Source organism: Lepidochelys olivacea (assembly GCF_965140295.1).
Source record: "Lepidochelys olivacea isolate rLepOli2 genome assembly, chromosome: 13".
Lineage (NCBI taxonomy): Eukaryota > Metazoa > Chordata > Testudines > Cheloniidae > Lepidochelys > Lepidochelys olivacea.
Genome location: NC_140423.1, coordinates 31693892 through 31719699, shown reverse-complemented (window position 1 = coordinate 31719699; position 25808 = coordinate 31693892). Strand labels below are relative to the sequence as shown.

At 44.6% G+C, this 25808-nt stretch overlaps 1 protein-coding gene across 8 annotated transcripts in view; it reads right to left on the bottom strand.

The window, feature by feature from the left end:
- MMP24 (matrix metallopeptidase 24) overlaps positions 1-25341 on the bottom strand; it is a 162623-nt gene extending 137282 nt beyond the window's left edge. For 2 of the 8 annotated variants that reach the window (XM_084645639.1, XM_084645636.1), the window contains exons 1-2: positions 25029-25341; positions 20434-20582 (exon numbers count right to left, since the gene is read on the bottom strand). In XM_084645639.1, the coding sequence (XP_084501765.1) occupies positions 20434-20582; positions 25029-25118 (239 nt within the window). In that variant the 5' untranslated portion in view covers positions 25119-25341. Of the gene's footprint in view, positions 1-20418; positions 20583-24260; positions 24626-25028 lie in introns of those variants that run through there. The other 6 variants (XM_084645637.1, XM_084645642.1, XM_084645643.1 and 3 more) reach the window with 4 other exon arrangements.
- Between the last annotated feature and the right edge of the window lie 467 nt (positions 25342-25808).

The window sequence follows — 25808 nt, the reverse complement described above, 5'->3', positions numbered from 1 at the left end:
ATTCTGGTTTTTTAATCAAAATGTCATGCGGTACCAAATCAAATGCCTTACAGAAGTCTAAGTATATGACAACACTTACTCTTATCAACCAAACTTGTAATCTCACCAAAAAAATAAAATCTAGTTCAACAGGATCTATTTTCCATTTGTTGATCTGCATTAATATCATCCTCCTTTAATTATTAATCAAGTCCCATATCAACCTCTCCATTATCTTTCCTGGCACCAATGCCAGACTGGCAGGTCTACAATTACCAGGGTCATCCTATTTACCCTTTTTTAATTACTGGCCTAACATTAGCTTTCTTCCAATCTTCTGGAACTTCCCCAGTGTCCCAAGACTTATTGAAGACTAGCATTAACAATCCAGTGAGTGCCTCAGTCAGGTCTTTTAAAACTCTTTGACACAAGTTATCCAGACCTGCTGATTTTAAGATGTCTGACTTCAGTAGCGGCTGTTTAACATCCTCTCAAGGTACTACTAGAACAGAAAGAGTGTCACCATCATATTATATAACCACATCATTTGTTTTTTTCCCCAGATACAAAACCAATACCCTTTGAATAAGTCTATCTTTCCTACATTATTATTTCTGATAATTCTACTATTTCCATAATGGACCAACCCCATCATTAGGATTCCTTTTGTTCCTAACAGACTTCAAAAATGTACTATTGTCCTCAACTCTGCTAGCCACAGATTTCTGTGTCCCTTGGGTTCCCATATCTATTTTCTACAATTCCAAGCTTCTGGTTTACATTCATTATCAACAACTTTCCCTTTCTTCCATTGTATTTTTTCATTGCTGACTTCACTTCCCCTGTAAACCAAGTTAGTGTTTTTTTTTAAACCAGTATAGCCCTCTTCCTTGATTATGGCTTTTTAGGTCTCTTAAACAGTTCTCAATTACCACTCACATTTTTCTGATTAAATTCTTCCTCCCAGCTGATTTTGCCCAGAATTCTTTTGAGCTTTGTGAAACTGGCCCTCTTAAAGCACCAAGTACATGCATTACTGATTAGGGATTTATTCTGTTTGCACATTATAAATGTGATCAAGTCTTGACCACCTGTACCCAAACCACCATCAATTTACAGTTCTGTAATCAATTCCTCTCTGTCTGACAAGGCCAACTCCAATACTGAATTTCCTCATGTTGTATAAAACACTTTTTGAATTGGGAAATGTTCATCTATAATATTTAAAAACTCTAAGGATGTTTTAGTACTGGCAGCATGAGACCTTCAACACATGTCCCCCCACCTTAAAGACCCACATGATCACAGATTTTTTTTCATACACATTATTGACAGGTTTCAGAGTAACAGCCGTGTTAGTCTGTATTGGCAAAAAAAAAAGGAGTACTTGTGGCACCTTAGAGACTAACCAATTTATTTGAGCATAAGCTTTCGTGAGCTACAGCTCACTTCATCGGATGCATACTGTGGAAAGTACAGAAGATCTTTTTATACACACAAACCATGAAAAAAATGGCATTTACCACTACAAAAGGTTCTCTCTCCCCCCACCCCACTTTATTACCAGCAGGAGAGTGGGGTGGGGGGAGAGAAAACCTTTTGAAGTGATAAACACCCATTTTTTCATGGTCTGTGTGTATAAAAAGATCTTCTGTACTTTCCACAGTATGCATCCGATGAAGTGAGCTGTAGCTCACGAAAGCTTATGCTCAAATAAATTGGTTAGTCTCTAAGGTGCCACATTATAGACAGATGCATAAGGAGCTGGTTATCCTAATCCCTAATGTGATTTGGTGGTCTGTAGCAGACACCAACTAATATCCCCATCTAGTGCTTTATCTGTTATGACACTGATCCATGAGCATTCAGGATCATTTTCTTCTGAGCTGACTGCGACTCAGAAATAGGTATTGCCATCTTTCACACAGAGTGTCACCTTTTTGCCCACTCAATGCTCCCTAAATAAGATATAACCATTGATTTTCATCATGTGACTCAGCCCATCACATTTCAGTAATATCTGGCTGAAAGACAAAATAGTCTTTTATTCTCCATATGAGGTCACTACAGGTATGTCTACATTGCTATATAAGCCCAGAATTAGTGGGACTCAAGTTAGCTGACCCTGGGTTACAGAACCCAGGGCTTGAGCATCTACTGACTGTCAACCCTACATCAGAATTTTCTAAACCATGCTTGAACCTGGGGCTCTGGCATCCACACTGTAGCACACAGACCTGAGTCAAACCAGCCATATCCCAGACTCCCTAGTGTCCTCCCAAAACATGGCCACTCTGGCCCTTTAACTATGGTGCACTGTGGAAAAACTTGCCCACTATGCATGTTAAGAGGAAGTTTTAACAGCCTGCCAACGCAGCCTGCTGAGTGGTCATTTTGGTCTGTGCACTCCCAGCTACCAGAGCCAGCAACATGGAGGAGGTGCCTTTCGAAGAATGTCTCTTGCTTGAGCTTTCACTATTGTATCAGGAAATGGACATAGCTTCCAGAGGTGCTGGTGGACATTTCGATGGCATTTGCTGACCCACCAAAGTCACCTGACAGAGCTTATGAAGTAGGAGTACCCAGGCATGGCAGACTTGAACAAGCTGACACTACTCACGACACTCAGTATAGCCACTGGAGCCCCCTACATAGACTGGCACTTTTGGCATAGGACCACAAGCACAGACTGGTGGGGATCACATCATCATGCAGACTTAGGACAACCAGCAGCGGGTCCAGAACTTTCACATGGAAAAAACATTTCTGCAGTTTTGTGCGCAGCTTGCCCCTACCCTCCAGTGTAAAGACATGCATGAGAGTACTCTTGCCAGACCAGAAGCAGGTTGCTATAACCATCTGGCAGCTGGCTACCCCAGACTGTTACAGGTCACTTGCCAACCAATTTGATGTTGGGACGTTGACTTGGGTAAAGTGGTGGAGGAGGCTTCTGATGTACCTAACTGTACAGAGGAATAGTGCTTACTAATTCCTAATTGTCCCAGGTCATGTGTTTACCTTTATTTTAAATATACATTTTATGATGTGATGCAGTTATAGCAATAACCTTTCTTGATTACATAAAATGCTTTATTTATACATATGTATTATAAAAGTACAACATTCACCCCTTACCAGGCAGGCCAGCTGCCATTACCACACCAACACCAGACACAGAATCGTTTAAAAAAAAAAGTATATGAACAACAGTGAAACCATGTACAATACAGAATCCCCCCACTGTTGCATGTCTCCTGGCCTCCCATTCTCCTTTCCTCATATGCCACATACTTGATACCAAGGGAGAGGGTGGAGACATCCACAGGGTAGGTGGTCAAGACAGAGGACTGCATGAGGCTAAGATGACTGGCCCAGCCACTCATGCAGCCCGACTGCATGGGCCAACCAGCCATGGAGTTTTCCAGGCTGTTTCTGGGGACTTAGGTTGTGGTGTGGGTGATACAGCAGGAGCCGGTACTCCTGCAGCCATCACCAATATCAGCAGCTCAAACAATTCTCTCTGCTGACTTGTCTTCCTTCCTTAGCCCCCGTTCCTGTTCCAGGAATTGCAAACCTAGTGCCTATTCCTACGCTGAAACCCTTGCCTCAATCTGTGCAGCCAGCCTCAGCCTTTCCTCTCAGCATGCCTCTTCTCTAGCCATAAGTCTCTGTTTTTGACAATGGACCTGTTTGTCAGCCCTGTCCAGAAATCCAACCGTAAGTTCATCACGGAAACGTATCTTGGAACAGTCTGGGAAGGTACATTAGGCCAGGCTTCTACTGAACTGTGGACAAGCTGTGGAGGTACTACACGCAGTAGAGGTTGAAGAGTCTGGAACAGGATAAGAAAGAGAGGGTTATTGTCTCAAATAGTTCAGTGCAGGAGCACAGAAAAAATCCTTATGGAATTTCAAGGACATAAAATGTTGCTTTTCCAAACTGAACTTCAATACATTGTGAAAGGGATGCTTCAGAGCACAGACACTCCCTGGACACAGCCTGGTCAATCTCAGTGAAAGAAGTGCAGAGACAAATTAAAAATTCAAGCTTTTTTTGCTTTCTAAAAACACAAGAACTACTTGGGTGGGGGAGGAGGAGGAGGAGGACAAGGGGCAGGGAGGCTGAGAGTGGCCTTGCTAAGAAAAAACTTTTTTTTTATCATTTCCGGCCTTCCACATTTTGGAGAACATTGCCAATCAGGCACCACAAGAATGGTTAAGGGAGATGTTATTTCAAGCTGCAAGTGGGAAACATGCATTGTATGCAGCCAAAGTATTTGAATGTATAGTGACTAAACAGCATAGCTCTGAGTGGACTGGCCTGGTCAACTACCAAGTTGGTCCTGGAAAACTATGTCCTTCCACAAAAGGTGACTACCTAGAGTTCCTGCTTCAGGAAAAGTGTGCATCTATCAGTACCTGGGAGTGGGTCAGAATTCATGAGGGAAACAGGATGCTGTGTTATCTTGCACCTGGCTTAGCCAGTTAAGATTGCATGCAAACACACAGAACTCAGTGGGTATCCCCCTTACACTTCCTCCCCCACTCCGGCACATTCCTAGATACATTTTCATACCTCACTGGAATTTGGGACAAATGCTTTTGTCATCTATGGACCGCATGTACTACCTTTACCTGAAATGGACTAGATTTGTGAATGGAACACATTTCTGCCCTGCCCTCTCCCACCGTTCACTGTTTCCAGGCAGCTCATTACACAACTGAGTGTTTACAGAGCAACCTACTTACAGTGTAAGGTTATTTTAAAGACACAGGAACGCCATAGCAAAAATCTGTACCTTTCCAGTAAAAATTCACTTTCAACTCATTTTTACTGTTTGCATTTCCCAGTCATCATTTTGAACTCCATGTGGTTTTGCGCGCAGGGGGATGGGAGGTGGAGAGAGCCATGCCACTCAGAGAATTCGCCATTAGAGGATACACGTTGCTAGCCAATTGGTTCATGTAACAGAAATCCCTCCTTCCTATATTAATAAACACTATAATGGAGTCAGAAACTTACCAGACTCCAGGCCGGCTTCTGTCCATCTGTATCTGCTACAGGCTCTGCGGTGGGCTGATCCTTGGTGGAAGGAAGGGGGACATCAAACAGCTCCACTAAGTATGGCCCCACAATGTCCTGCAGAAGAGCCTCCTGTAAACTGGTTTCAGTAACAGAGTCACTTTGCCGGCCTCACTCCGCACCTGCTGCTGGCTCCTATCACTCCCCATGCCGGATTCTGGGGCCAGCAAGGTGCCATCTCAGCTGATTAGGTCTTATATACCACCACTGGCTGCATGCGCGGTGCAGAGCCCAGCACTTGGTCAAATGCCTCAAAATGGGCACAACATCGGCAACTTGCCCAAGGTGCAGTTCTGGTCCCTGGTTTTCCTGTGTTCACTCTTAAGATGGTTAATGCACGCCCTGCACTAGTCTGATAAATTTGCCAGCTTCTTCACTATTCGCTGGTGTGTGAGATCGTTCCTGGTACTCTTATTGAAGTCCATTGTTCTTCTGGCCTCACACCAGAGATTTACCAAAATCTGGCTTTGCTCCTGTGAACAGCAAGCAGCACACTTTGCAAAAGGCTTGTTCTGCTCAGTCTCCATTGCAAACACAGAAGGCTCTCCGCAGCTCAGTGGTTAGAAGACAATGGAAGGCTAAATGCTGACTCACCGTGCTGCTGCAGTACACTCAGGGGGCTTGCTTCTGTTTTCAGTGAAGTCAATTGAGATTCTTGGGATTAAAAAGACAAAGGAAATTGGCCCATGGGATTGAGAGAAATTTATAGCAGACTCTCTGCTCCCGAAGGGAGGGTGGGGGGGCACTGCATCTACACTGCAAAGCTCCAGGATGTGACCCTACAACAGGCTCCGATTGTGCTAAGTGGTATACATGTTCCTGCCCTAAAGTGTTTACATCTTCTTAGCACAGAATAAAAGACAACACAAACCTGCAGCAAACAAATAGGGAGAGCAAGGACAAGGTAACAGAGAAACCATCATGTTTATTCAAATAACTAGTGGATGAGTCAGACTTGGGGTTGATTGGACAGACCTTGCAATGCAGGAGAGGGTTAAAATAGTCAATGACAGACAATGGAGGAGACAGAAGAAAGGGCAAGGAGGAAGGAACTTGCAGCAGAAAAGAAGTCACAGAAATTTAAGACTGGAAGGGACCTTGAGAAGTCATCAAGTCCAACCCACTGTGCTGTGGCAGGAACAAGTAAAACTAGACCATCCCTGACAGGTGTTGTCCAACTTGTTTTTAAAAACTTCCAATGATGGGGACTCCACAACCTCCCTTGGAAGTCTATTCCAGAGCTTAACTACCCTTATAGTTAGAAAGTTTTCCTAATATCTAATCTAAATCTCCCTTGCTGTGTAATGTTAATTACACCTTGGAAAGTGAGACTGCTTTCTGGAAAAGTCTGTCTTTAAAATCAAGTTCTGGCCAATTTGGAGCACTCACAGGCTGGGTCTCTCCTCTGCACACGCAAGCAGTCTCCCGTAAATTCCTCTAAGCCTCAAACACACTTTACAATAAGGTGCCCCACCCTATCTTAAAGCAGGCAGCTTCAATCAAAATACAAATACTAAAAATGGAACAGTAAAACCAACACATCCAACTTAACACATCCAAATTAACTTCTAAATAAGTCTTGTAATATAAAATAATTTCAGCAGTTACTCCAGAGTCTTTATACTAACTTTACATATGGACTGTTAACCACTAAATGAGTCAACAGCAGGAGTCCTAGAAATCCAAACGCATTTGCTCCAACCCCTCAGACAGAGACAAACACCTACAAGGTCTCTGTCAAGCATTCTTACAACTACAATACCCACTTGCTGAAGTGAAGAAACAGATTGACAGAGCCAGAAGAGTACCCAGAAGTCATCTACTACAGGACAGGCCCAACAAAGAAAAACAACACCACCGTCACCTTCAGCCCTCAATTGAAACCGCTCCAATGCATCATCAAGAATCTACAACCTATCCTAAAGGACAACCCATCACTCTCACAGACCTTGAGAGACAGGCCAATCCTTACTTATAGACAGCCCCCCAACCTGAAGCAAATACTCACCAGCAACCACACATCACACAACAAAAACATTAACCCAGGAACCTATCCTTGCAACAAAGCCCGTTGCCAACTGTGTCCACATATCTATTCAGGGGACACCATCCTAGAGCCTAATCACATCAGCCACACTATCAGGGGCTCGTTCACCTGCACACCTACCAATGTGACATATGCCATCAAGTGCCAGCAATGCCCCCCTGCCATGTACATTGGCCAAACTGTACAGTCTCTACGTAAAAGAATAAATGGATACAAATCAGACGTCAAGAATTATAACAGTCAAAAACCAGTCGGAGAACACTTCAATCTCTCTGGTCACTCCATTACAGACCTAAAAGTGGCAATTCTTCAACAAAAAAACTTCAAAAACAGACTCCAACTAGAGACTGCTGAATTGGAATTAATTTGCAAACTGGATACAATTAACTTAGGCTTGAATAAAGACTGGGAGTGGATGGGTCATTACACAAAGTAAAACTATTTCCCCCCCTACTGTTCTTGTCAACTGCTGGAAATGGCCCACCTTGATTATCACTATAAAAGGTCCCCCCTCCCCGCTCTCCTGCTGGTAATAGCTCACCTTTCCTGATCACTCGTTACAGTGTGTATGGTAACACCCCTAGTTTCATGTTCTCTGTGTATATAAAATTTCCCCACTGTATGCATCCAATGAAGTGAGCTGTAGCTCAAGAAAGCTTATGCTCAAATAAATTTGTTAGTCTCTCAGGTGCCGCAAGAACTCCTTTTCTTTTTGTATGGCAATTGTAAAAAAAAGTGTGCCATATTTTCAGTCTGGGGCAATTTTTTGGTGCAATTTGGTTCTGTTAGAAGCCATCTTCTATTCTTATCTATGTTTAAGGTGATGTTATACAAGCACTTTATCTTATATTTCACAAGGGATAAGGACAGCTACCCCTATAGATAGCAAAGTGTTCAGAATTCAGACTGAAAATATGGCACACTTTTTTTAAACAATGAGGGTAATTAGCCATTGGAACAATTTACCAAAGTGGTGGAGTCTCCATCACTGGTCATTTTTAAATCAACACTGGATCTTTCTCTATTTCGAACAGGAATTATTTTGGGGAAGTTTTCTGGCCTGTGTTATAGGGGAGGTCAGACTAGATGATCACAATGGTCCCTTCTGGCCTTGGAATCTATTAATCTATAAAAGAGTGAAATGTGCACATACAGCAAGATAGGAACTCCCTTACAAAGTCAGGGACTTTTCAGACAGACTGCAGTCAGAGTAACAAAGTGGCTGAATCTGAGCAATACAGGTACTGTGAATTTGAGAGCTAACAAGGGTAGGAGTCAGAGAATGTGTGTTGTGTCTGTTACTGACTCGCTACTGGCAATCAGCAAGGATTCCTTTCGGAAATTATGCCCGGAGATCACAATTTGTAGCTGAAGAGTTGATATTCCAAGCTTTCTAAGATTCACATGCAGACTCCAATTTTACTTTACAAGTATTGTCAAGGAACACAGCACTAATTAAATAACAGAAGATGAAAGACTAGTACAAGCAGTTACATTATGTAATCATGATTCATTCTCCTTGCCCCTTTCCTGAAAAACGAAAGAGCGATCAAATAAATGCAACTTTGTGGGTCATTTGTTCAAGGGGTTTCTGATACACAATCCTGCCTAAAATAAGCAGTTCACACTATTTTCAGACTCATGACTTTTTTGGTGCTTTGATGGACTGTTAAATTTATAGCATTGACTGCCCCCCATCAGCTGTTAGATCAGACCAAGGTCAACTTCAGACATATTTCAGGAGTTAGTGCACTACAAAAGTGTCATTGTCAATAAATAAGTCTACTTAAACAGGGAGGGAGGGTGAGGACACAGGGGACATGGCAACCTTTATTTACTAAAAAAAACCCTCTATTGAACTGCTTTTCCACCTTTATAAAACCTCTAATAGCATGTTCAGAATCGGGGGAGCTCTAGCTCCAGGCAGTACCCTGGGGACTGGATGCTGTTTCCAGGAAAGGCTTATGAAGGCTGTGTGTTAAGAGCTGATGGAGAGCTACACAAAGGTAGGCATTTGTACTGCACACCACAAAGTTTTATTGATCCTTAAAAACCCAGGAATTATGGTTACATATTGTTGAGTTCCATTTAATGGTACCTTATCTGCAAACTATTACATACACAAGCTACACTAAAAGAACATTAATGCTGCAGAGTCAATCCCTCTGATTATGAAGTGTCAGAATTAAGAACGCACAGACCATAAACTGACATCTTTATATATATTTTGATAGCCTAAATACATGATCCCCTACTTCTTTTTTCCCCCTAGAACCCTTTTCTCATTCAGTGCACAGGACAGACAGCACTCACTGAATGGGAAGCATCTCAGGAAAATCTTCTTAACTGTAAGAACAGTAGGACAATGGAACAAACTGCCCAGGGAAGTGAGGAAGCTCCTTCACTGGAGGTTTTTCAAAGAGGCTGGATAACCATCTGTCTTAGATACAGACATAATAAATCCTCAAAAAGAAAAGGAGTACCTGTGGCACCTTAGAGACTAACAAATTTATTTGAGCATAAGCTTTTGTGAGCTACAGCTCACCTCATCGGATGCATTCAGTGGAAAATACAGTGGGGAGATTTATATACGCAGAGAACATGAAACAATGGGTGTTACCATACACACTGTAACAAGATTCAGAGTGACAGCCATGTTAGTCTGTATGAGCTGTAGCTCACGAAAGCTTATGCTCAAATAAATTTGTTAGTCTTCAAGGTGCCACAAGTACTCCTTTTCTTTTTGCGGATACAGACGAACACGGCTACTACTCTGAAACCTGACAATAAATCCTGTGTCTTGGCAAGGGGCTAGACTAGATGACCCTTGTGGTCCCTTCTAACCCTATGATTCTAGTCAATATTTAGCTTCATCATTCAAATCCTTGTTTACCACATGCCATTCAAACCCTGATTTGAATAATACCACCTAACACTTTTCACCAGTGGATTTCAAACAACTCTACAAAGCTCAGTACCATTATCCACGCTTTACAGATCTGAAATAGAATTTTTAATAGTCTCAAGGTCTTTTCTACAGCACTAATCACTGTAGCCTCTAAGTGTTTCAAACATTAAGGAATTTATCTTCAAAATGATCTTGTGAGCTCAGATAGTATTATCCCCATTTTACAGATGAGAAACTGAGGCACAGACATGTCAAGTGTCTGCTAAATCTAGGTGCCCAATTTGAGATGCCCATGGCCTGATTATTTTTCTAGAGATCTTAGCATTTCATAGCACTTTCAATATTCAGCACACTGTTCTTTGACTTCAGTTACAGTTGTGAGTGCTCAGCATTTCTGCAAAAAAGATGCCAGGTGTCTCAAGTTGGACTTGCAAAAGAAGTGAAACATGTGATTAGTGCCACCTATCAGAAGTTTGGCTGAAGTGCCTTACCCAGCATATCTCAAACTTTGTGGTAGGGGCAGGGGCAGACTCCAATTCTCCAGGGTGGCATGCAACTGCTCTAACTATGACACCATCCTTCCTTTCTGTCTAAGAAATCTGTCTACCTGGGCGTTCTCTGCCAGAGACCATCATACTACTAAGAGCAGACACCTGACATGCCGTGGTGCTGGGTTAGAGACCTTCGCCAAAACCTTCTTGGAGAAAATCCAAGATATACAGGAATTCAGGTTATCTTGGATTTGTCTTGTGGTCCTGGCACTATCCCCACAATTTGGTCAAGAAAAAGTATGCTTTCTAAGTTGATGCTTTTCTAGAAGAAAGAATCTCCTGACGACTCTCGAGGAAAAGCCCAACAATACTAGTGCTTCCCTTTCAATAACCAGGCGACTAGGTGTAACTTGATCAGGTCCAGATGAAAGAGAGGACCCTGGGAGAGGAAGTCTTGTCTCTTTGGGAGCTGTAGTGGTGACCGCAATCTCAGCTGTGTTAGATCTGAAAACCAGGGTCTCCATGGCCAACGTGGGGTTACCAGTATAACTGTCGCCTGCTCTCGTTTTATCATCTGGAACGCCTTCCCTAATAATGGGTAGGGAGGAAAAGCACAGAGGCCCTGCAGCCATCGGTGCAATAGGGCATCTGTTCTCATAGACCTGGGGATGCGCTCATGCTGTTTGCAAATAGGTCGGTTGAGAGCAGGACAAACAATCAGACAGACAATTATCTCAAAGCCTTCTTGATTCAGGCACACTCAGTTGTTCACCTTGATCCTGCTGAGCTGGGCCATCTTCTGGTTCAGGTCTCCCTTTATTTGAACTGCCTTGAGGGAAAGGGGAGAATGCTCTGCCCACTGCATAATTTCTATTGCTTCAAGATGAAGTTCTTGGCTTCTTGTTCCCCCCTTGGTTGTTCACTTATGCGATCATGGTCGTGTTGTCTGACTGAATCAGGATGTGGCTTTCCTCTAGGCTGGACTGAAATCACCATAGCGCCAGCTTGACAGCTTTTATTTCTGAGAGGTTTATGCTATGTGTCCTTTCTTCCAGATTCTGCCCCAGGTGTGCTCCGCAGCCCTCCAGGGCTGGCATCGGTTGTGAGGACCAAGGGATCTGGAAAGCATATGACCACACATTTGCCATTTCAGGAGTTAGTCACCTGTGACAGAATCTTTACTTGATCTTTCCTGCATTCTGGGGAGCTGTCCCATGCTTCTAGGACGTAGCTTAGAAAGCACCCGATGTGTAATTGCATCCATGGAGCGATCTGTCTGCATGTTACTAGGAGGCTTAATAGCTGAAGGCTCAGTGCTATGATGTCCTCTTGCAGCTCCGAAACAGAAAGAGGAGATACTGAATCTTCTGGAACCTTCCTAGAGATTGATAAATCCTTGCTAATGAGGTGTCTCTGTCCATCCCCAAGTGGATTATTTTGGTGGAAGAAATCAAAGAGCTTTTCTTGATATTGACAATAAAGCCATATACCCGTAAGAGTCCAAAATCAGAGACCAGTTCTGTGTGCTGTTGCAAGGGATAGAGCTCTGATTAAGGTGTCATCCACGAAGGTGCACAGGTGGATCCAGTTACCCGAGTCTGGCTATGATTACCACCACCATCTTTGTGAAAACCCATGGGACTGAGAACAAGGCAAATGGAAGAGCCAATATTGATGCTGCTTCCTGCCTAGACAAATCTTAAGAACCTGTGATGACAGTCTGACTGGAACATGGAGGTGTGCATCTGCCAGATCCATTAAAGTCAGAAAATCCCCCTGGGACAGGGATGACACTATAGAAGTTATGGTCTCCATATGGAATTTCATGTTCTTCATCCACTTGTTGAGCCTTTTGAGATCTAGAATGGTATGGATTCCCTTTGTACACTTTTGAGAAATAAAGATTAAGTATAACTCTAAAAATCTCAGGGAATGCTCCATATTACTCCCATAACCAGGAGGTGAGAAATCTTGTTCTAGATTAGAATGTGCTTTATGCAGTCATTCAACAAGAGACAGTGGATGAAAAACAGATAAGGTGGAGCCCGTAACTCATGGGACTCACTATGTCCCTGGTGCACTGGTCTGTGGTTGAAGCAACCCAGTCCTCCAGGAAATAGAAAATCCTGCTCCAAGCAGAAACCTATGTGGTCATTGTAATAAAGAGACTTTCAGAGCCATAGGGTTCCTTTGTCAGCTTTCACAGAACATCAGGGTTGGAAGGGATCTCAGGAGGTCATCTAGTCCAACCCCCTGCTCAAAGTAGGACCAATCCCCAACTAAATCATCCCAGCCAGGGTTTTATCAAGCCTGTCCTTAAAAACCTCAAAGGAAGGAGATTCCACCACCTCCCTAGGTAACGCATTCCAGTGTTTCACCACCCTCCTAGTGAAAAAGTTTTTCCTAATATTCAACCTAAACCTCCCCCACTGCAACTTGAGACCATTACTCCTTCTTCTGTCAAGGTCAGGCTTGACAAAGCCCTGGCTGGGATGATTTAATTGTGGATCGGTCCTGCTTTGAGCAGGGGGTTGGACTAGATGTCCTCCTGAGGTCCCTTCCAACCCTGATATACTATGATTCTATGATACTTTCCAGGCCCCTAGTAACAAAGGATGTTAGGCCACACCTAGTAGTTATAAAAAAAATTAAAATCAGCAGGCCCAAATAATTTGCACCTACGAATCCTAAATGTTGTCTGAGGAGATCACTGGCCCACTGGTATTAATTTATAATAAATCTTGGAATACCCAGTGGAATTCCAGAAGACCAGAAAAGTGCTAATATCGTGCCAATGTTCAAAAAGGACAAATAGGATGACTTAGGTAACTACAGACTAGTTAGCCCGACATCAACACCAGGAAAACTAATGGAAAAGCTGATATGAGATTCAATTTTAAATTATATTCCTATCATTTAATTCATGGCAGTCAACATGGTTTTATAGAAAACAGGCCTTGTCAAACAGAAGAGGAAGTTACGGACCTTGTGCAGTAACATTGGTTCTTCGAGATGCATGTCCCTGTAGGGGGAGAGAGCAGAAAAAACACACAAAAAACAGGAAGATGGCTCTGTTGATTTCATATAGAAAGTGGTGGCAACTTTAGGGAAAAACATGGGATACGGCCTCAGAGTTACTTTGTCTTTAGAAAAGACTGTGTATGGTAGGTGTGCCATTAGGGCCACTATTTCTCCTATGCGCCTAGCTGAGGTGATGGCAATTAGCAATGCTGTCTTCATGGACAGGTGTATGACAGAGTAAATTGCCACTGGCTCACAGGAAGACCTAGTCAAGGCTCTGAGAACTGGGTTAAGATCCCAGGGTGGAGCAGGTAGTCTCACGTGTGGGAAGAGATTCTCATCTCCTTAAGGAATCTACACATCAGCTGGTGAGCAAACAAAGTATCCGTCTACTTGATGGTGGAAAGTCATTATGGCTGTGAGATCTACCTTAAGGGAGCTTAGAATTTTGACCTCTTGAGGTCTGAAATGTAGTGTAAAAACAGAGAGTGGGAAGGAGGATGAGGCTAGGTCTACGTGCTTAGAATGACACCAAACTTGGAATATTTTCCATTTTTGTGGGTAAGTATGTCAAGCGGCAGACTTTCAGCTGTGGAGCAACATGTCTTAAAGGTAGAATGCTCTTGTGAGGTGAAAGTCTTGGAACCAAAGAGGACCCAAGCGTGGGGGCGGAGGACCTGCAGGCTGGGGTAAAGGATCAACCTGTCATTTGAGAGAGCAGCTGAGGAATGGGCCGAAGAGGAACCAGAGGACATATTGCCATCTGTGTCAGGTAAGGGAACCAGACTTGTCTCGGCCAAGAGGGGGAAATCAGAATAACTCTTGCCTCTCCAAATTTTCAACAGGACCTTGGATAGAAGAGGAAACAGGGGAAAGGCATACAAGAGGTCCCAATCCCATGGGAGGATGAGGGTGTCTCCCAGCGACTGTTTCCGCAGGTCAGCCTTGGAGCACTAACGAGGACATTCTTGTTCCAGTAAGTAGCGAAGAGTAGTCGGGGTTCCCCAAAGGGCGAATACGTCTCGAAGAACCTTGAAGTTCAGTTCCCATTCCTGGTCATGAGAAAAATTCCAACAGACTGTGGGCTGTCATGTTCTGTATCCCTGGTAAACAGACGGCTGAGATGAGCATGTTGTGATGGATACACCACAATTCCAAAGTTTGAGTGCTTCCTGCAGAGGGAGGGAGATCTGGCCCTGTCCCCAGAGATTTATGTAAAACATACAGGTCTTATTGTCCATCATGACCTTTGTGTGGGTGTTTTTGATGAATGGCAGAAAGTGTGGACAGGCATTCCTGACTGCCCTTAGCTCCAAAAGACTGATATGGAGGGTTGCTTCTGTGGAAGACCACTTGCCTTGAACCTGGCAGTCGTGTAGGTGAGCTCCCCAGCCTATTAGGGAGGCATATGTCGTTAGAATCATTATCGGTAACAGTTGCACAAATGGAATGCCTTCTTGAATGTTGAATGGGACTCTTCACCAGTCCAGGGAGTGCTATACCATGGAAGGCAGTGATAGTTTGGTTAGTGTGCCCCTGTTTGGGTAACAGACAGAACTGAGCCACATCTGAAGACACCTTATGAATATCTGGGCATTTGGGGTGATGAAGATGCATGCTGCCATATAACCTAGCAGCTGCAGGCAGTTGCTGGCCAACGTTTGAGGGCTGGCCTGAAATGTCTCTCTGAGACTCGGAAAGGTGGCGAGTCTGTGCAGTGGGAGGAAAGATCTGGTTTGTACTATGTCAAAGTCAGCGCCGATAAACGCTAGTTGCTGTATTGACATCAGTGTTGATTTCTGTAAGTTGAGATATAGGCCCAGCTGTGCAAACGTGCGCATGGCAGTCTGGATGGCTCATACAGTCTCCTTGAACGAGGGAGCCCTGAGGAGGCAATTGTCTCAGTATGGGTAGATAATTCCTGATGTTCACAGGTGCACCGCTACAATGGAGAGAACCTTGAAGAATATGCTGGGTGCAGATGAGAGGCCAAATGGGAGTACCCTGGACTGATAAATGTCCTGCTTGAAAGAATTTCCTGTGCAACAGTCATATCAATATGTGGAAGTAGGCAACTTCTAGGTCAAAGGCTGAAAACCAATCTCCTTGCTCTAGAGCTTGAATAATGGCTGCTAGCATGATCATCTTGACCTTCTGCGCCTCCATGTATTTGTTTAATGCCCTTAGATCAAGAATGGGCATCCAACCTCTCTTCGCCATGGGGATCAGGAAATAATAGAAGTAAAACCCTTTGCCTCTGAGTTGGTCCGGGACTGGTTCTATGGCCCCTAGACATAATAGATTATCTACTTCCTGGTGAAGTAGGTTCTCGTGAGAAGGGTCCCTAAATAGAAAAGGGGAAGAAGGGTGGGAATGGGGGAGGGACGTGAACTGAATGCTATAACCCTTTGAAATAATCTCCAAGACCCATCTGTCAGAGGTGATATTCTCCCAACTGCTGTGAAAGAGGGCCAGATGACTTCCGAAGGGGCACGAGAGGTGTATAGATAGCAGCCGATGTTGCAAGATATAGTAGTTTGGGCCCTCGACCAATTTGTCAAAAGTTCTTAAAAGAGGTGGTCTGAGAGGTCACGGATTGAGACACTGACTGCTTCCACTTTTGAACCCTGGGCCTCTTACGCTGCGGCTCATAAAAGCACTGAGACGGTGGGTATTGAGGAGGTTGTGACCTGTGCTGTGGCTATGAGCTGTATCTTCTCTTTTGTCCTGCAATGTAGATTCCCAGGAAGCATAATGTGGCCTTTAAGGTGTGGAGAGAAGAGTTTGTCTTCCCCACAAAGAGCTTGGGCTCTTCGAACAGTAGATCTTCCACCGTCATCTACAGCTCTTTGGGCAACCCGGAAAGGTGTAAGCAAGAAGCCCACCTCATGACCACAGCTGTGGAGACTGAGCAGGCCGTTGTATCGGCTGCATCCAATGCAGTCTATAGTGCCATTCTGGCTACTAACTGACCCTCTCTGGCAATGGCCTGAAACTGCTCCTTTTGTGTTTCTGGTAAGTGTTCCACAAATGCAAGGAGTTTCCCCACAATTAATGAAATCATATTTGGCCATGACAGCTTGGTTAGTTTGAGACTAACTGCAATGTCACCGAACCAATATGCCTCTCTCCCAAAGTGATCTAGCCTGCAAAGTTAGATCCCCATTTACACTTAACTCTTGGAGAGAAAAAAAAAAACAAAAAAAAAACACTTAGGCTATGTCTACACTAGCACTTTTGTCAGTCATGGGTGTGAAAAACACACTCTTGACCAACAAAAATTTCACCAACAAAAGCACTTGTGTCAACAGGAGACATTCTCTCACCAATATAGCTACAGCCTCTTGTTGGGGGTGGTTTAATTATGCCAGCAGGAGAGCTCACTCCTGCCAGCACAGGGTGGTTAGCGGTTACACTGGAGACCATACAGCGGCACAGCTGCAGCGATACAGCTGTGCCGCTGTAAGGTCTGTAGTGTAGACATAGCCTTAGTTGATAATCTGAAGTATCTTGTTCAAAGCCTCAACTTTAAGGTGCTCTTCAAGAGAGGAGTATTGCAGTAGATTTTAAGACTTCAAGGGGAGCTTTGAAGGCAATAGAAGAGTTTGATTTTACAAGAGAACTAAGATTTGTACTATCTCTGTCAACAATAATTCTCCTTTACCTATCACTGAGGTGGAGGATTGTGGGATGGGGAGAGACCTTATGAGGGCTGGAACAGTTTTGCTAACCTCAAGTGTTTAAAAATGAGTGATGCCCCAAAAATCATGAGGTTGGCTTAACAAGAAGTTTGAGGTTCTTCTTTGCTTTCTGGTTTCTGAGCCTTAAGGTGGCACTTGCTTTATGTTCCCAAGCTTTTCTCCACAATTATAAAGACTAGATAATTATTTTAAATTAAAGCTGAGATTCTCAGGCAATATCTTGATTCTAGCAGCTTGAACTTCAAGAAATACGCCAAAAGTTGCAAGATTCTCAATAAAATCATGAGAACTGGCAACACCATGGGAGCATTACCAGAGAGACCGAAAGGACAGACTTGTACCCTGCATATAAAGAAAAGAGCAGCCATTTTATAACCTTCTGTGGGCCTCTTGGAAGCCAGAAAAGGAAAACGAAGCCTTCCTTGAGGAAGGGAATGTGAATCACTCTGAATCTTCTCCCTGCTGCGTGGAGACTGACTGCACAGAATGAGGAGGGGCCCAGGGCTGTTGCTATTGGAAACAAATGACACACTACTTTCCGAAGACCTGCAGGATGACCTGGCACTGACGGGAACAACATAAGAACATAATGGCCATATTGGATCAGACCGAAGATTCATCTAGCCCAGTATCCTGTCTGCCAACAGTGCCCAATGCCAGGTGCTTCGGAGGGAATGAACAGAAGAGGTGATAATCAAGTGATCCATCCCCTGTTGCCCATTCCCAGCTTCTGGCAAACAGACACTAGGGACACCATTCCTGCTCATCCTGGCTAATAACATGTCTCTGCATGACCCTTGCCTACTTGCTGGCTAGGAGCAGGGATTTCTTTCTCCTAGCTGCTTTTGGGGAGGAAGGTGTGTGTGATCCTTGCCTTCCTCCATGATTCAGGGGGACTGACTACATTAACACAAATTAAGTACTTTCAATTCATGCTAGCAGGGACTACATTGGGCAGTTACAACACAAGATTTTAGTGGGCCCTGCAATTCACATCCTTATAGTCGGCAATGCAGGCAGGTCCGGGGAGATATTTAGTTTAAAATATTTTTCAAATCTTGTGAAAAGTTCTGCTCCAAAGGGAGCCCTTAGAGTCTGCAGTCTGAGAGAGTCTAGAGGCAGACAATTCTGGCGAGTTCTTCCTGGAGGGCGGCCCTAAACTCCCGCATAGAGCAAAGATCTGGTCTGACTCCAGTTGCTATGGAGACAGGGAATGCCTCCTGGTGAAGTCTGATGTGAAGGTGACAGAAGATGTAATTTGCATAGTTGTCTGTACAGCATGCAGCACAACAGGGCCTTGAACTTTTACTGGGATCTCTAGACATCATAGTCATGCTTCAGCTCTGTGGCACCCCAATCCCATTCTTGCTTCCTGTGTTACTCTTATACCCCTTCCTGAAACGCCTATGTAAAGAGAACAAGTTCTGTCTCTTAAGGCTTCCTATATATTGTTACACACTCGACAGCTCAAAATTTAAAATTGTATCTGCACAAAGTTATGAATTATACAATTTTCCTTGTTTAATGTTATAAGCCTTTTGATAGCATAGAAACTCTTTATTTTAGTCCCTAGACTGGTAAAAATTCTGTGCGTTAACACAGTCAGTCACTGTTGAGTTGACAGACCTACAAGGAGAGGAGCAGGGGACCCCCCCCTCCCAAAAAAAAATAGTCCTGATTCTTGTTTGCCGAACAACATCTCAACAAAGCAGTACAGATCTACACACAGTACTTTGATGCACAATTTTGAGCAGTATAAACTATTTCCCCTTGTTTATTTCCCCCCCTAATGTTCTTGTCAACTGCTGGAAATGGCCCACCTTGATTATCACTACAAAAGGTCCCTCTCCCCCCACCCCCCCCCACACTCTCCTCCTGGTAATAGCTCACCTTAACTGATCACTCTGGTTACAGTGTGTATGGTAACACTCATTGTTTCATGTTCTCTGTGTATATAAAATCTCACTGTATTTTCCACTGAATGCATCCAACGAAGTGAGCTGTAGCTCACAAAAGCTTATGCTCAAATAAATTTGTTAGTCTCTAAGGTGCCACAAGTACTCCTTTTCTTTTTGCGAATACAAACTAACAGGGCCGCTATTCTGAAACCTATCCTCAGGTTGTTATCTCAAAACCCACCCTCCACATCTACACCTTAGTTTGCAAGGGTTTGTTTTCTCCTGTTTAGGAGATTCTGTTTTCTCCCACTCATGCTGTGAGCCCTTCTAAAGTAGTTTGCATAGGCCTATATACCAGTCATGGAGGAAGGACTCTCAGCTAGACTGGAGCTTGGCAGTGAACAATAATAAGAGAGGAGGTAATTGTAAGATGGCTGCCTCCCACAGAGATAGAGAGTGGTTTCCAAAGCCTGCTGGAAAGGGACAGGCTTATTTTTGTCAGACAGCGTTCATTACATGTGAGCTATGGCATAGATTAAGTGCAGTGAAAGGGGGGGGGGGGGGGGAGGAGGCAGAAAAAGCATAAGACACTCAGGATTCTGTTACAAGTCTAGAAAAGTGTATTTTTTACATTAAGATCCCACAGAAAGTTAAGTAAATTACATGACTTCCCATAACAGATTCATAGGAAATACCCCTGTGTAAACTCTCCTACAAGGACAGAAAAGCACCTGATTCTGGCCCTCAGTCTCCCAACTCTGCAAACTGGAATAAGCTCCTTTAACTTGAGCTAAATTAGAACTTGGAGTGAGTGTAAGCCCATGAGGCTGGAGCAGGCTTCTGTATAGATTCAACTCCCAAACTGCGGCAAATCTCAGTATAGACCATAAGTGAATCAGAACACTCCACCTGACTCAAAACTGGAGTCTCAAAGCAGCTAACACTGACTTCTCTGAGCTCCAAGAGAACTCCAACAATACATTTCCCTAAAGTAAAAACCTACTAATTCAGGACAAAGGCCTCTAACAAGAGAAAAAGCACAACCCTGCAAAACACACCCTGCAGTTGGTTTCTACCTTCCCATTCCTCCTTGGGACTTAAAGGATTTTAGTACAGGGGATAGATATTTTCTCTACTTACAAACAGAACTGTTTGCAACAGAAAAATTCTAGATTCCCCTGGGAATCCCATTTCAAGCAAACATCTGTCACGTATAACTATTTAATCACAGAGGATTTTGGCACAGAGAATGTTATATTAAGATGTGTCTAGAATATAAACACAAAATAACCTTTGTAAATCTTACTCAATAGTTGTCTGATCCAACACTCCTGTTACTGGGATCCCATAAAATTGTTGCATAGTGGCAACTGCAGACTGCATAGCTTTTCCTGAGTGCAGGGCAGACATTCGGCTTTCAGAGGGAAGCAAATAGCCGTATGCTTTTAGCCAACTCTGAAAAACATGAGAAGTAGAAAGCATTAATTATAATGTAGTCAGTTTTGAAGTTTATATATAAAAAATTGTTCCTTTAAACATTTTAAACTGGAAACATTTTTATGTGACCACTGAATTGTAGAAATGTATTGCCTCTTTTCCTCTTCATTTTTTTTGTCTTGACTGACGTAGTGAATTTGTGTCCGAGAGTAATGGGTTAATTGCACCGGTTAAAATCAACTATTTTGAGGGTAGGCACTATGCAAACTTTCCATTAGTGATGGTGAATTATTCATTATGAATAATATTTGTTGCAAATTTAGCCAGTTAGCACACAAATGACTTGTTAGCATGTCTTGCTTACTATGGAGACATTGGTAGCAACTCCTTAACTAAAGATGCTTTGTGATTTGCACTTTAAGCAGGAGTAACATCCCACTTGACACTTCAATGACTAGATTTAAGATAAAATTTTCTAGAGCATTTAAGTGACACTGTACTTTACATGGACCAGTTTCTCAAAGCTAAAAGTAATTAACAAAATTGACAGAGAAAAAAATTAAATAGAAAAGTGTGAACAAAAATGGGGAGTTGTTTAAGAACACTTTAGATGTTCTTAGAGTCACAGTTTCTCCATCATGATTTTTTTTTTTTTTTTTTACTTCAGTTAAAAACCATCTTGGGCTAAGACAGAATATGAAAGCTGCAGACAGATAACAAATGGAAAAAAAGGGGAGGCAAATATGAATATAAAATACAAGTTAAGAAATGTAGGAAATTGATAAGACCTGCTAAAGATTTAAATGACATGTCCATGGCCAACAGGATAAAGGAGAATTTTGTTTTAAACACATCAGGAACAAAAGGAGTCCTGACAATGGTACAGATGGCAAAGCGGACAATGACGCAGAAAAGACAAGTGTTAAATAAATATTTCTGTTCTGTCTTTGGAATAAAGTTGATATATCTCCTAATGACAAAATATTTTCTATTCCAACTAAAACTAAAGGAGGATTTTAAGCTTTTAAAGGCCCCCAACTCTCACTTATACTAAGGATCTGTCATGCAACAGAAACATTCTCTGTACTGAGAATGTTCTATGTACAGAGGACTTTCCAGTTGGTGCAGAGAAGGGATAAGGGCTCTACGCCCTGCACTGCTCCTAGCCCCAGTGTTGGGGCATGGCTACAGTGCACTACAGTATGGCTATTCACTGCTTCCTAGAGGCCATAAAAAGCAGAGGGCAAATTTGTCCAACCTATCAGCGAGTAGACACCTCACCTGTCTCCTGTAAGAAAGGTACTTCCCAACTATCTTTACCGCACAGACTGAATTTCTGAAAGTCACCAGCATAGGTGCCAACTCCATAGGTACTCCAGGAATCAAGCACCCATGGAAAAAAAAAATAGGGAGTTCTCAGCACCCACCAGCCACAACTGTTTAGCGGTACCGCCGAACAGCTGTTCAGCAACTGGTGGGAGGTGCTCAGGGGACAGCAGAGCAACAAGCAGTGGGCCTCACAGGAAGGGGTGGAGTGGGGACAGGACTTTGGGTGGAGCACCCATGGGAAACAATAAGTCATCGCCTGTGGTCCCCCATCTCTTCATCCTGTCTCTCTCTGAAATAAAGCTCACCAACCCAACCCCATTACTTAAAGGCCCCCAGCTTACCCTACCCCACAGTGACCTTACCCTGATGATGCAAGAACGCCCTTGCCCCAATCTCCTCTGCAGAGATCCAGTCCTTCCTGAACCACCCCAGTAAGGAGTCCCTAAATATTCCCCAGACTATACAGCTCCCAAATGCCACCAGCTTACATTGTGCCAACCTACATAATATTATATTCCCGCAACCCAAGTCGGACAAGCAACTTCATCCTGAACTCTCTACCCACCCTGATATAACACTCCCCAAGCTTCCCTAAAGCCTTGAACTACTGGCAACCATGTCCCAAGAACCCCCTTCAACTTTTCACAATGAAGGGAATCACACCTTGCTGTACCATCTATGACATGGTCTATGGTCTCACGCTCTCCCAGCCTTAAAAAAAAACCACACCAACCACACACCCCCTGTCGTGGCATCCCTTGTCTCCTCCAGCCTGTGCCAACCAGGAACCCTTGTTTCCCATATCCTGTGCTCAATACCCAGCAGACCTCTCGCATTCCACACCAACCCCTTTCAACAGTGTAGCAGCATGCAGTTCTCCCATCCTATACTGCCTCATTCTCCCCATACAAATACGGAGGCATACGCACCATTCCACATCCCTCAACGGGTGTTATTTTATAACCCTACAACCTACCCCAACATCAGTCTCCATCTCAACGCAGGAGACCCTGCTCTACTCCCTGCTGCTGCAGGCTCCAGCCCCATATATGCATTCCCCCTCCACCCAACAAAGTACAGTGTGGGGATATCCATCTTTTCCACATCACAGAATGACCAAGCCCCGAAACACAGGAAAGGTTCTTGCCCAATTCCCATCATATTATGTTCAGTTCTATACAGGTTTACAGCATGATTTCAAAAAGCACACAGGACACAGATTTCTACTTCAGCACCCGTCTCTGTACACTGACCTGCAATGCTATTACAAGTACACCAAACTTGTATGGTCCCATTAAAAGCCAAAGAGAGCTGCTGTGATGCATCATTTCCAAGTCTCCCCCAAACCATAAAGAGTGCCCACCGACTACAGCAAACACTGGTGGATAAAGATGATGTAGGAGACAATCAGGGAGAATGCAGTCACAGACCATAAGGGTGGCAGGGAAGAAAAAGCTCCTAGTCTGTAACTGAGGGAAAAACCTAATGGCTTCAATGAAAACAGAGAGGAGAAACATCCAATAATTGACAGAAAGGGACATGCCTGTAAATCAATGGAGTAGTGAGAAATTAGGGTGGTTTTATTATTATTATTTACTACTTATGTTGTGGCAACACTAGCGATCCTGTATTTATTATACTGGGCACTGCACAAACAGCTAACTGAAGAGAGAGTCCCTACCCCAGAGAGCTACATAAAATGAATATAAGATGAATGATCATAGGTCGATACAAACAAAGGAGGCATATACAAGAAAATAAGACAAGTACAATCAACATTATAAGCAGCTGTTTGAGCACAGCAGTTTTTTCTTGACTTTTCTGTAGTTTTCCAAGCAAAGAAAAGCTTTAAGGACAGAATTAAAGGAGGATAATATGTGACCTTGTGGATATTTTATGAAGAAGTTCTTCCTCACACCAGAATGGGAAAAAGTGCAAAAAAGCTATTCTTCCACTTAGTCCCCTAAATAAGCAATCGGACATTCAAAAGAGCGCAAAGTAAGTGTCAGGAGCTACGAACTTCAACTATGAGTGCTAGGCCTCTCATTAGCAAAACATTTTGAAAAAAACATATCCTCTGTTCTATGCAATGTTGCTGCAACAAAAGAGATTACTTCACCTACCTTGCCTCTCTAGCTATTCTCTGAAACAGTGACTCTCAAGCTTTCCAGACCACTGTACCCCTTTCACAAGTTGGATTTGTCTTGCATACCCTCAAGTTTCACCTCACTAAGAAACTACTTGCTTATAAAATCAGACAAAAATATAAAAGTGTCACAGCACACTGTTACTGAAAAATTGATTACTTTCTCCTTTTTACCATATAATCATAAAATAAGTCAACTGGAATATAAATAATGTACTTACATTTCAGTATATAGCATAGAGCAGTATAAACAAGTCATGGTCTGTCCGACATTCTACTTTGTACTGAGTTTGCTAGTGCTTTTCATATACCTATTATAAAACTAGGCAGCTATCTAGAGGACTTGATGTACCTCCTGGAAGACTTCTGTGTACCCCCAGCAATACACGTACCCCTCCCTGGTTGAGAACCACTGCTGTAAAATACATTCTCCTATACTCCCATACGTACAAAAACATAGAAATAGAAATATTTTTTTACGATCAAAGCAGTACTAACCTAAAGTACTTAACCAGCTGAGAAATTAACCCCAATTCCTCACATCCTGTCCTAAAATACCTTCAAGCAACTACCCGCACAAAGTAAATCACACGGGGGGGGGGGGGGGGGAATCATCCTTTTCCATTAATTCTCTCTCAATTTCTTCCCATGAAGGAAACACCAACTTTTCCAGGGCAGATTCAAAAATGCTGAGAGAGCCCATTGGCCACCCCAGTTCCCGGACCCCCGGGAACAGAACCACCCAGCCAGTCCCCCTGGGATCGGCCCCCACCACCTAGCGCCTACCGGCATCATCGCAACACCCTCAGCCTGCGCCCCAGACGGCGCCGGCGCCCCCACGCCCCGCCAGAGCTAACTCCCCTCCCCGCCGAGGGACGGCGGGCCCCGGCTCCCCCCGGGCTCACTCTCCCCTGACCGGCGAGGGGGAGCCCCGGACCCCTCTCCCTCACCCCGCTCGATGGCCTCAGGCCCGCTCGGTCAGCACCTACCCGGCCGCTGCTGGCGTCGGCCCAGCGCAGGGCGCAGAGCGCGGCCAGCAGGGAGCAGCAGGCCCTGGCGAGGCCCCAGCGGCCCTCCATGGCAGCAGGGGCCGTCACGGCTCGGGCCGCGCCGACGGGCCACCGCACCTGCCGGGCCCGCCGGCCGCGCTGCTCTGCGCCTGCGCGCTAGCTCCGGGCGGGGCGGGACCGGGCCGCCTCGCCCCCTCCGCGACCAGCGCGAGGATGACGGACGGGTGGCGTGCGCGCGGGGCCCGGCGCCGGGCGGGGACACGGACAAAGCGTGCCGCTCACCCCGCCCATTCCCCCGACAGCCGTTACCCTCGCCCCGCCCCCTTCCCACTGCCAGTTAGCCTCGCCCCGTCCCCTCCCCACTACCGACCCCACCACCCCTAACACCCGCCCCGCCCCCACCACCCCTCCCCACTGCCCGTAACACGCTCTCCGCCTCGCCCCCTCCCACCCCACCGCCCGTAACACCTGCCCCGCCCCCACCACCCCACCCAACCCCTCATTTCTGGCCCCAGCCCAGCGCTCATACCCCCTCCCCCACCCCAGCCCCCTGCCTCAGCCCGGAGCCCCCTCGCATACCCCAAACCCATCAGCTCCACTCCCCAGACCGGAGCCCCCTCCCCTATCCTAAACCCCTCATCCCTGGCCCCATCCCAGACCCCTCCCTCCCGTATCCCAACTCGCTGCCTCAGCCTGGAGCCCTTCCCCCCCCAACCCCCTGAGAACGAGCGAGGGTGGGGAGAGGGAGCGACGGAGAGG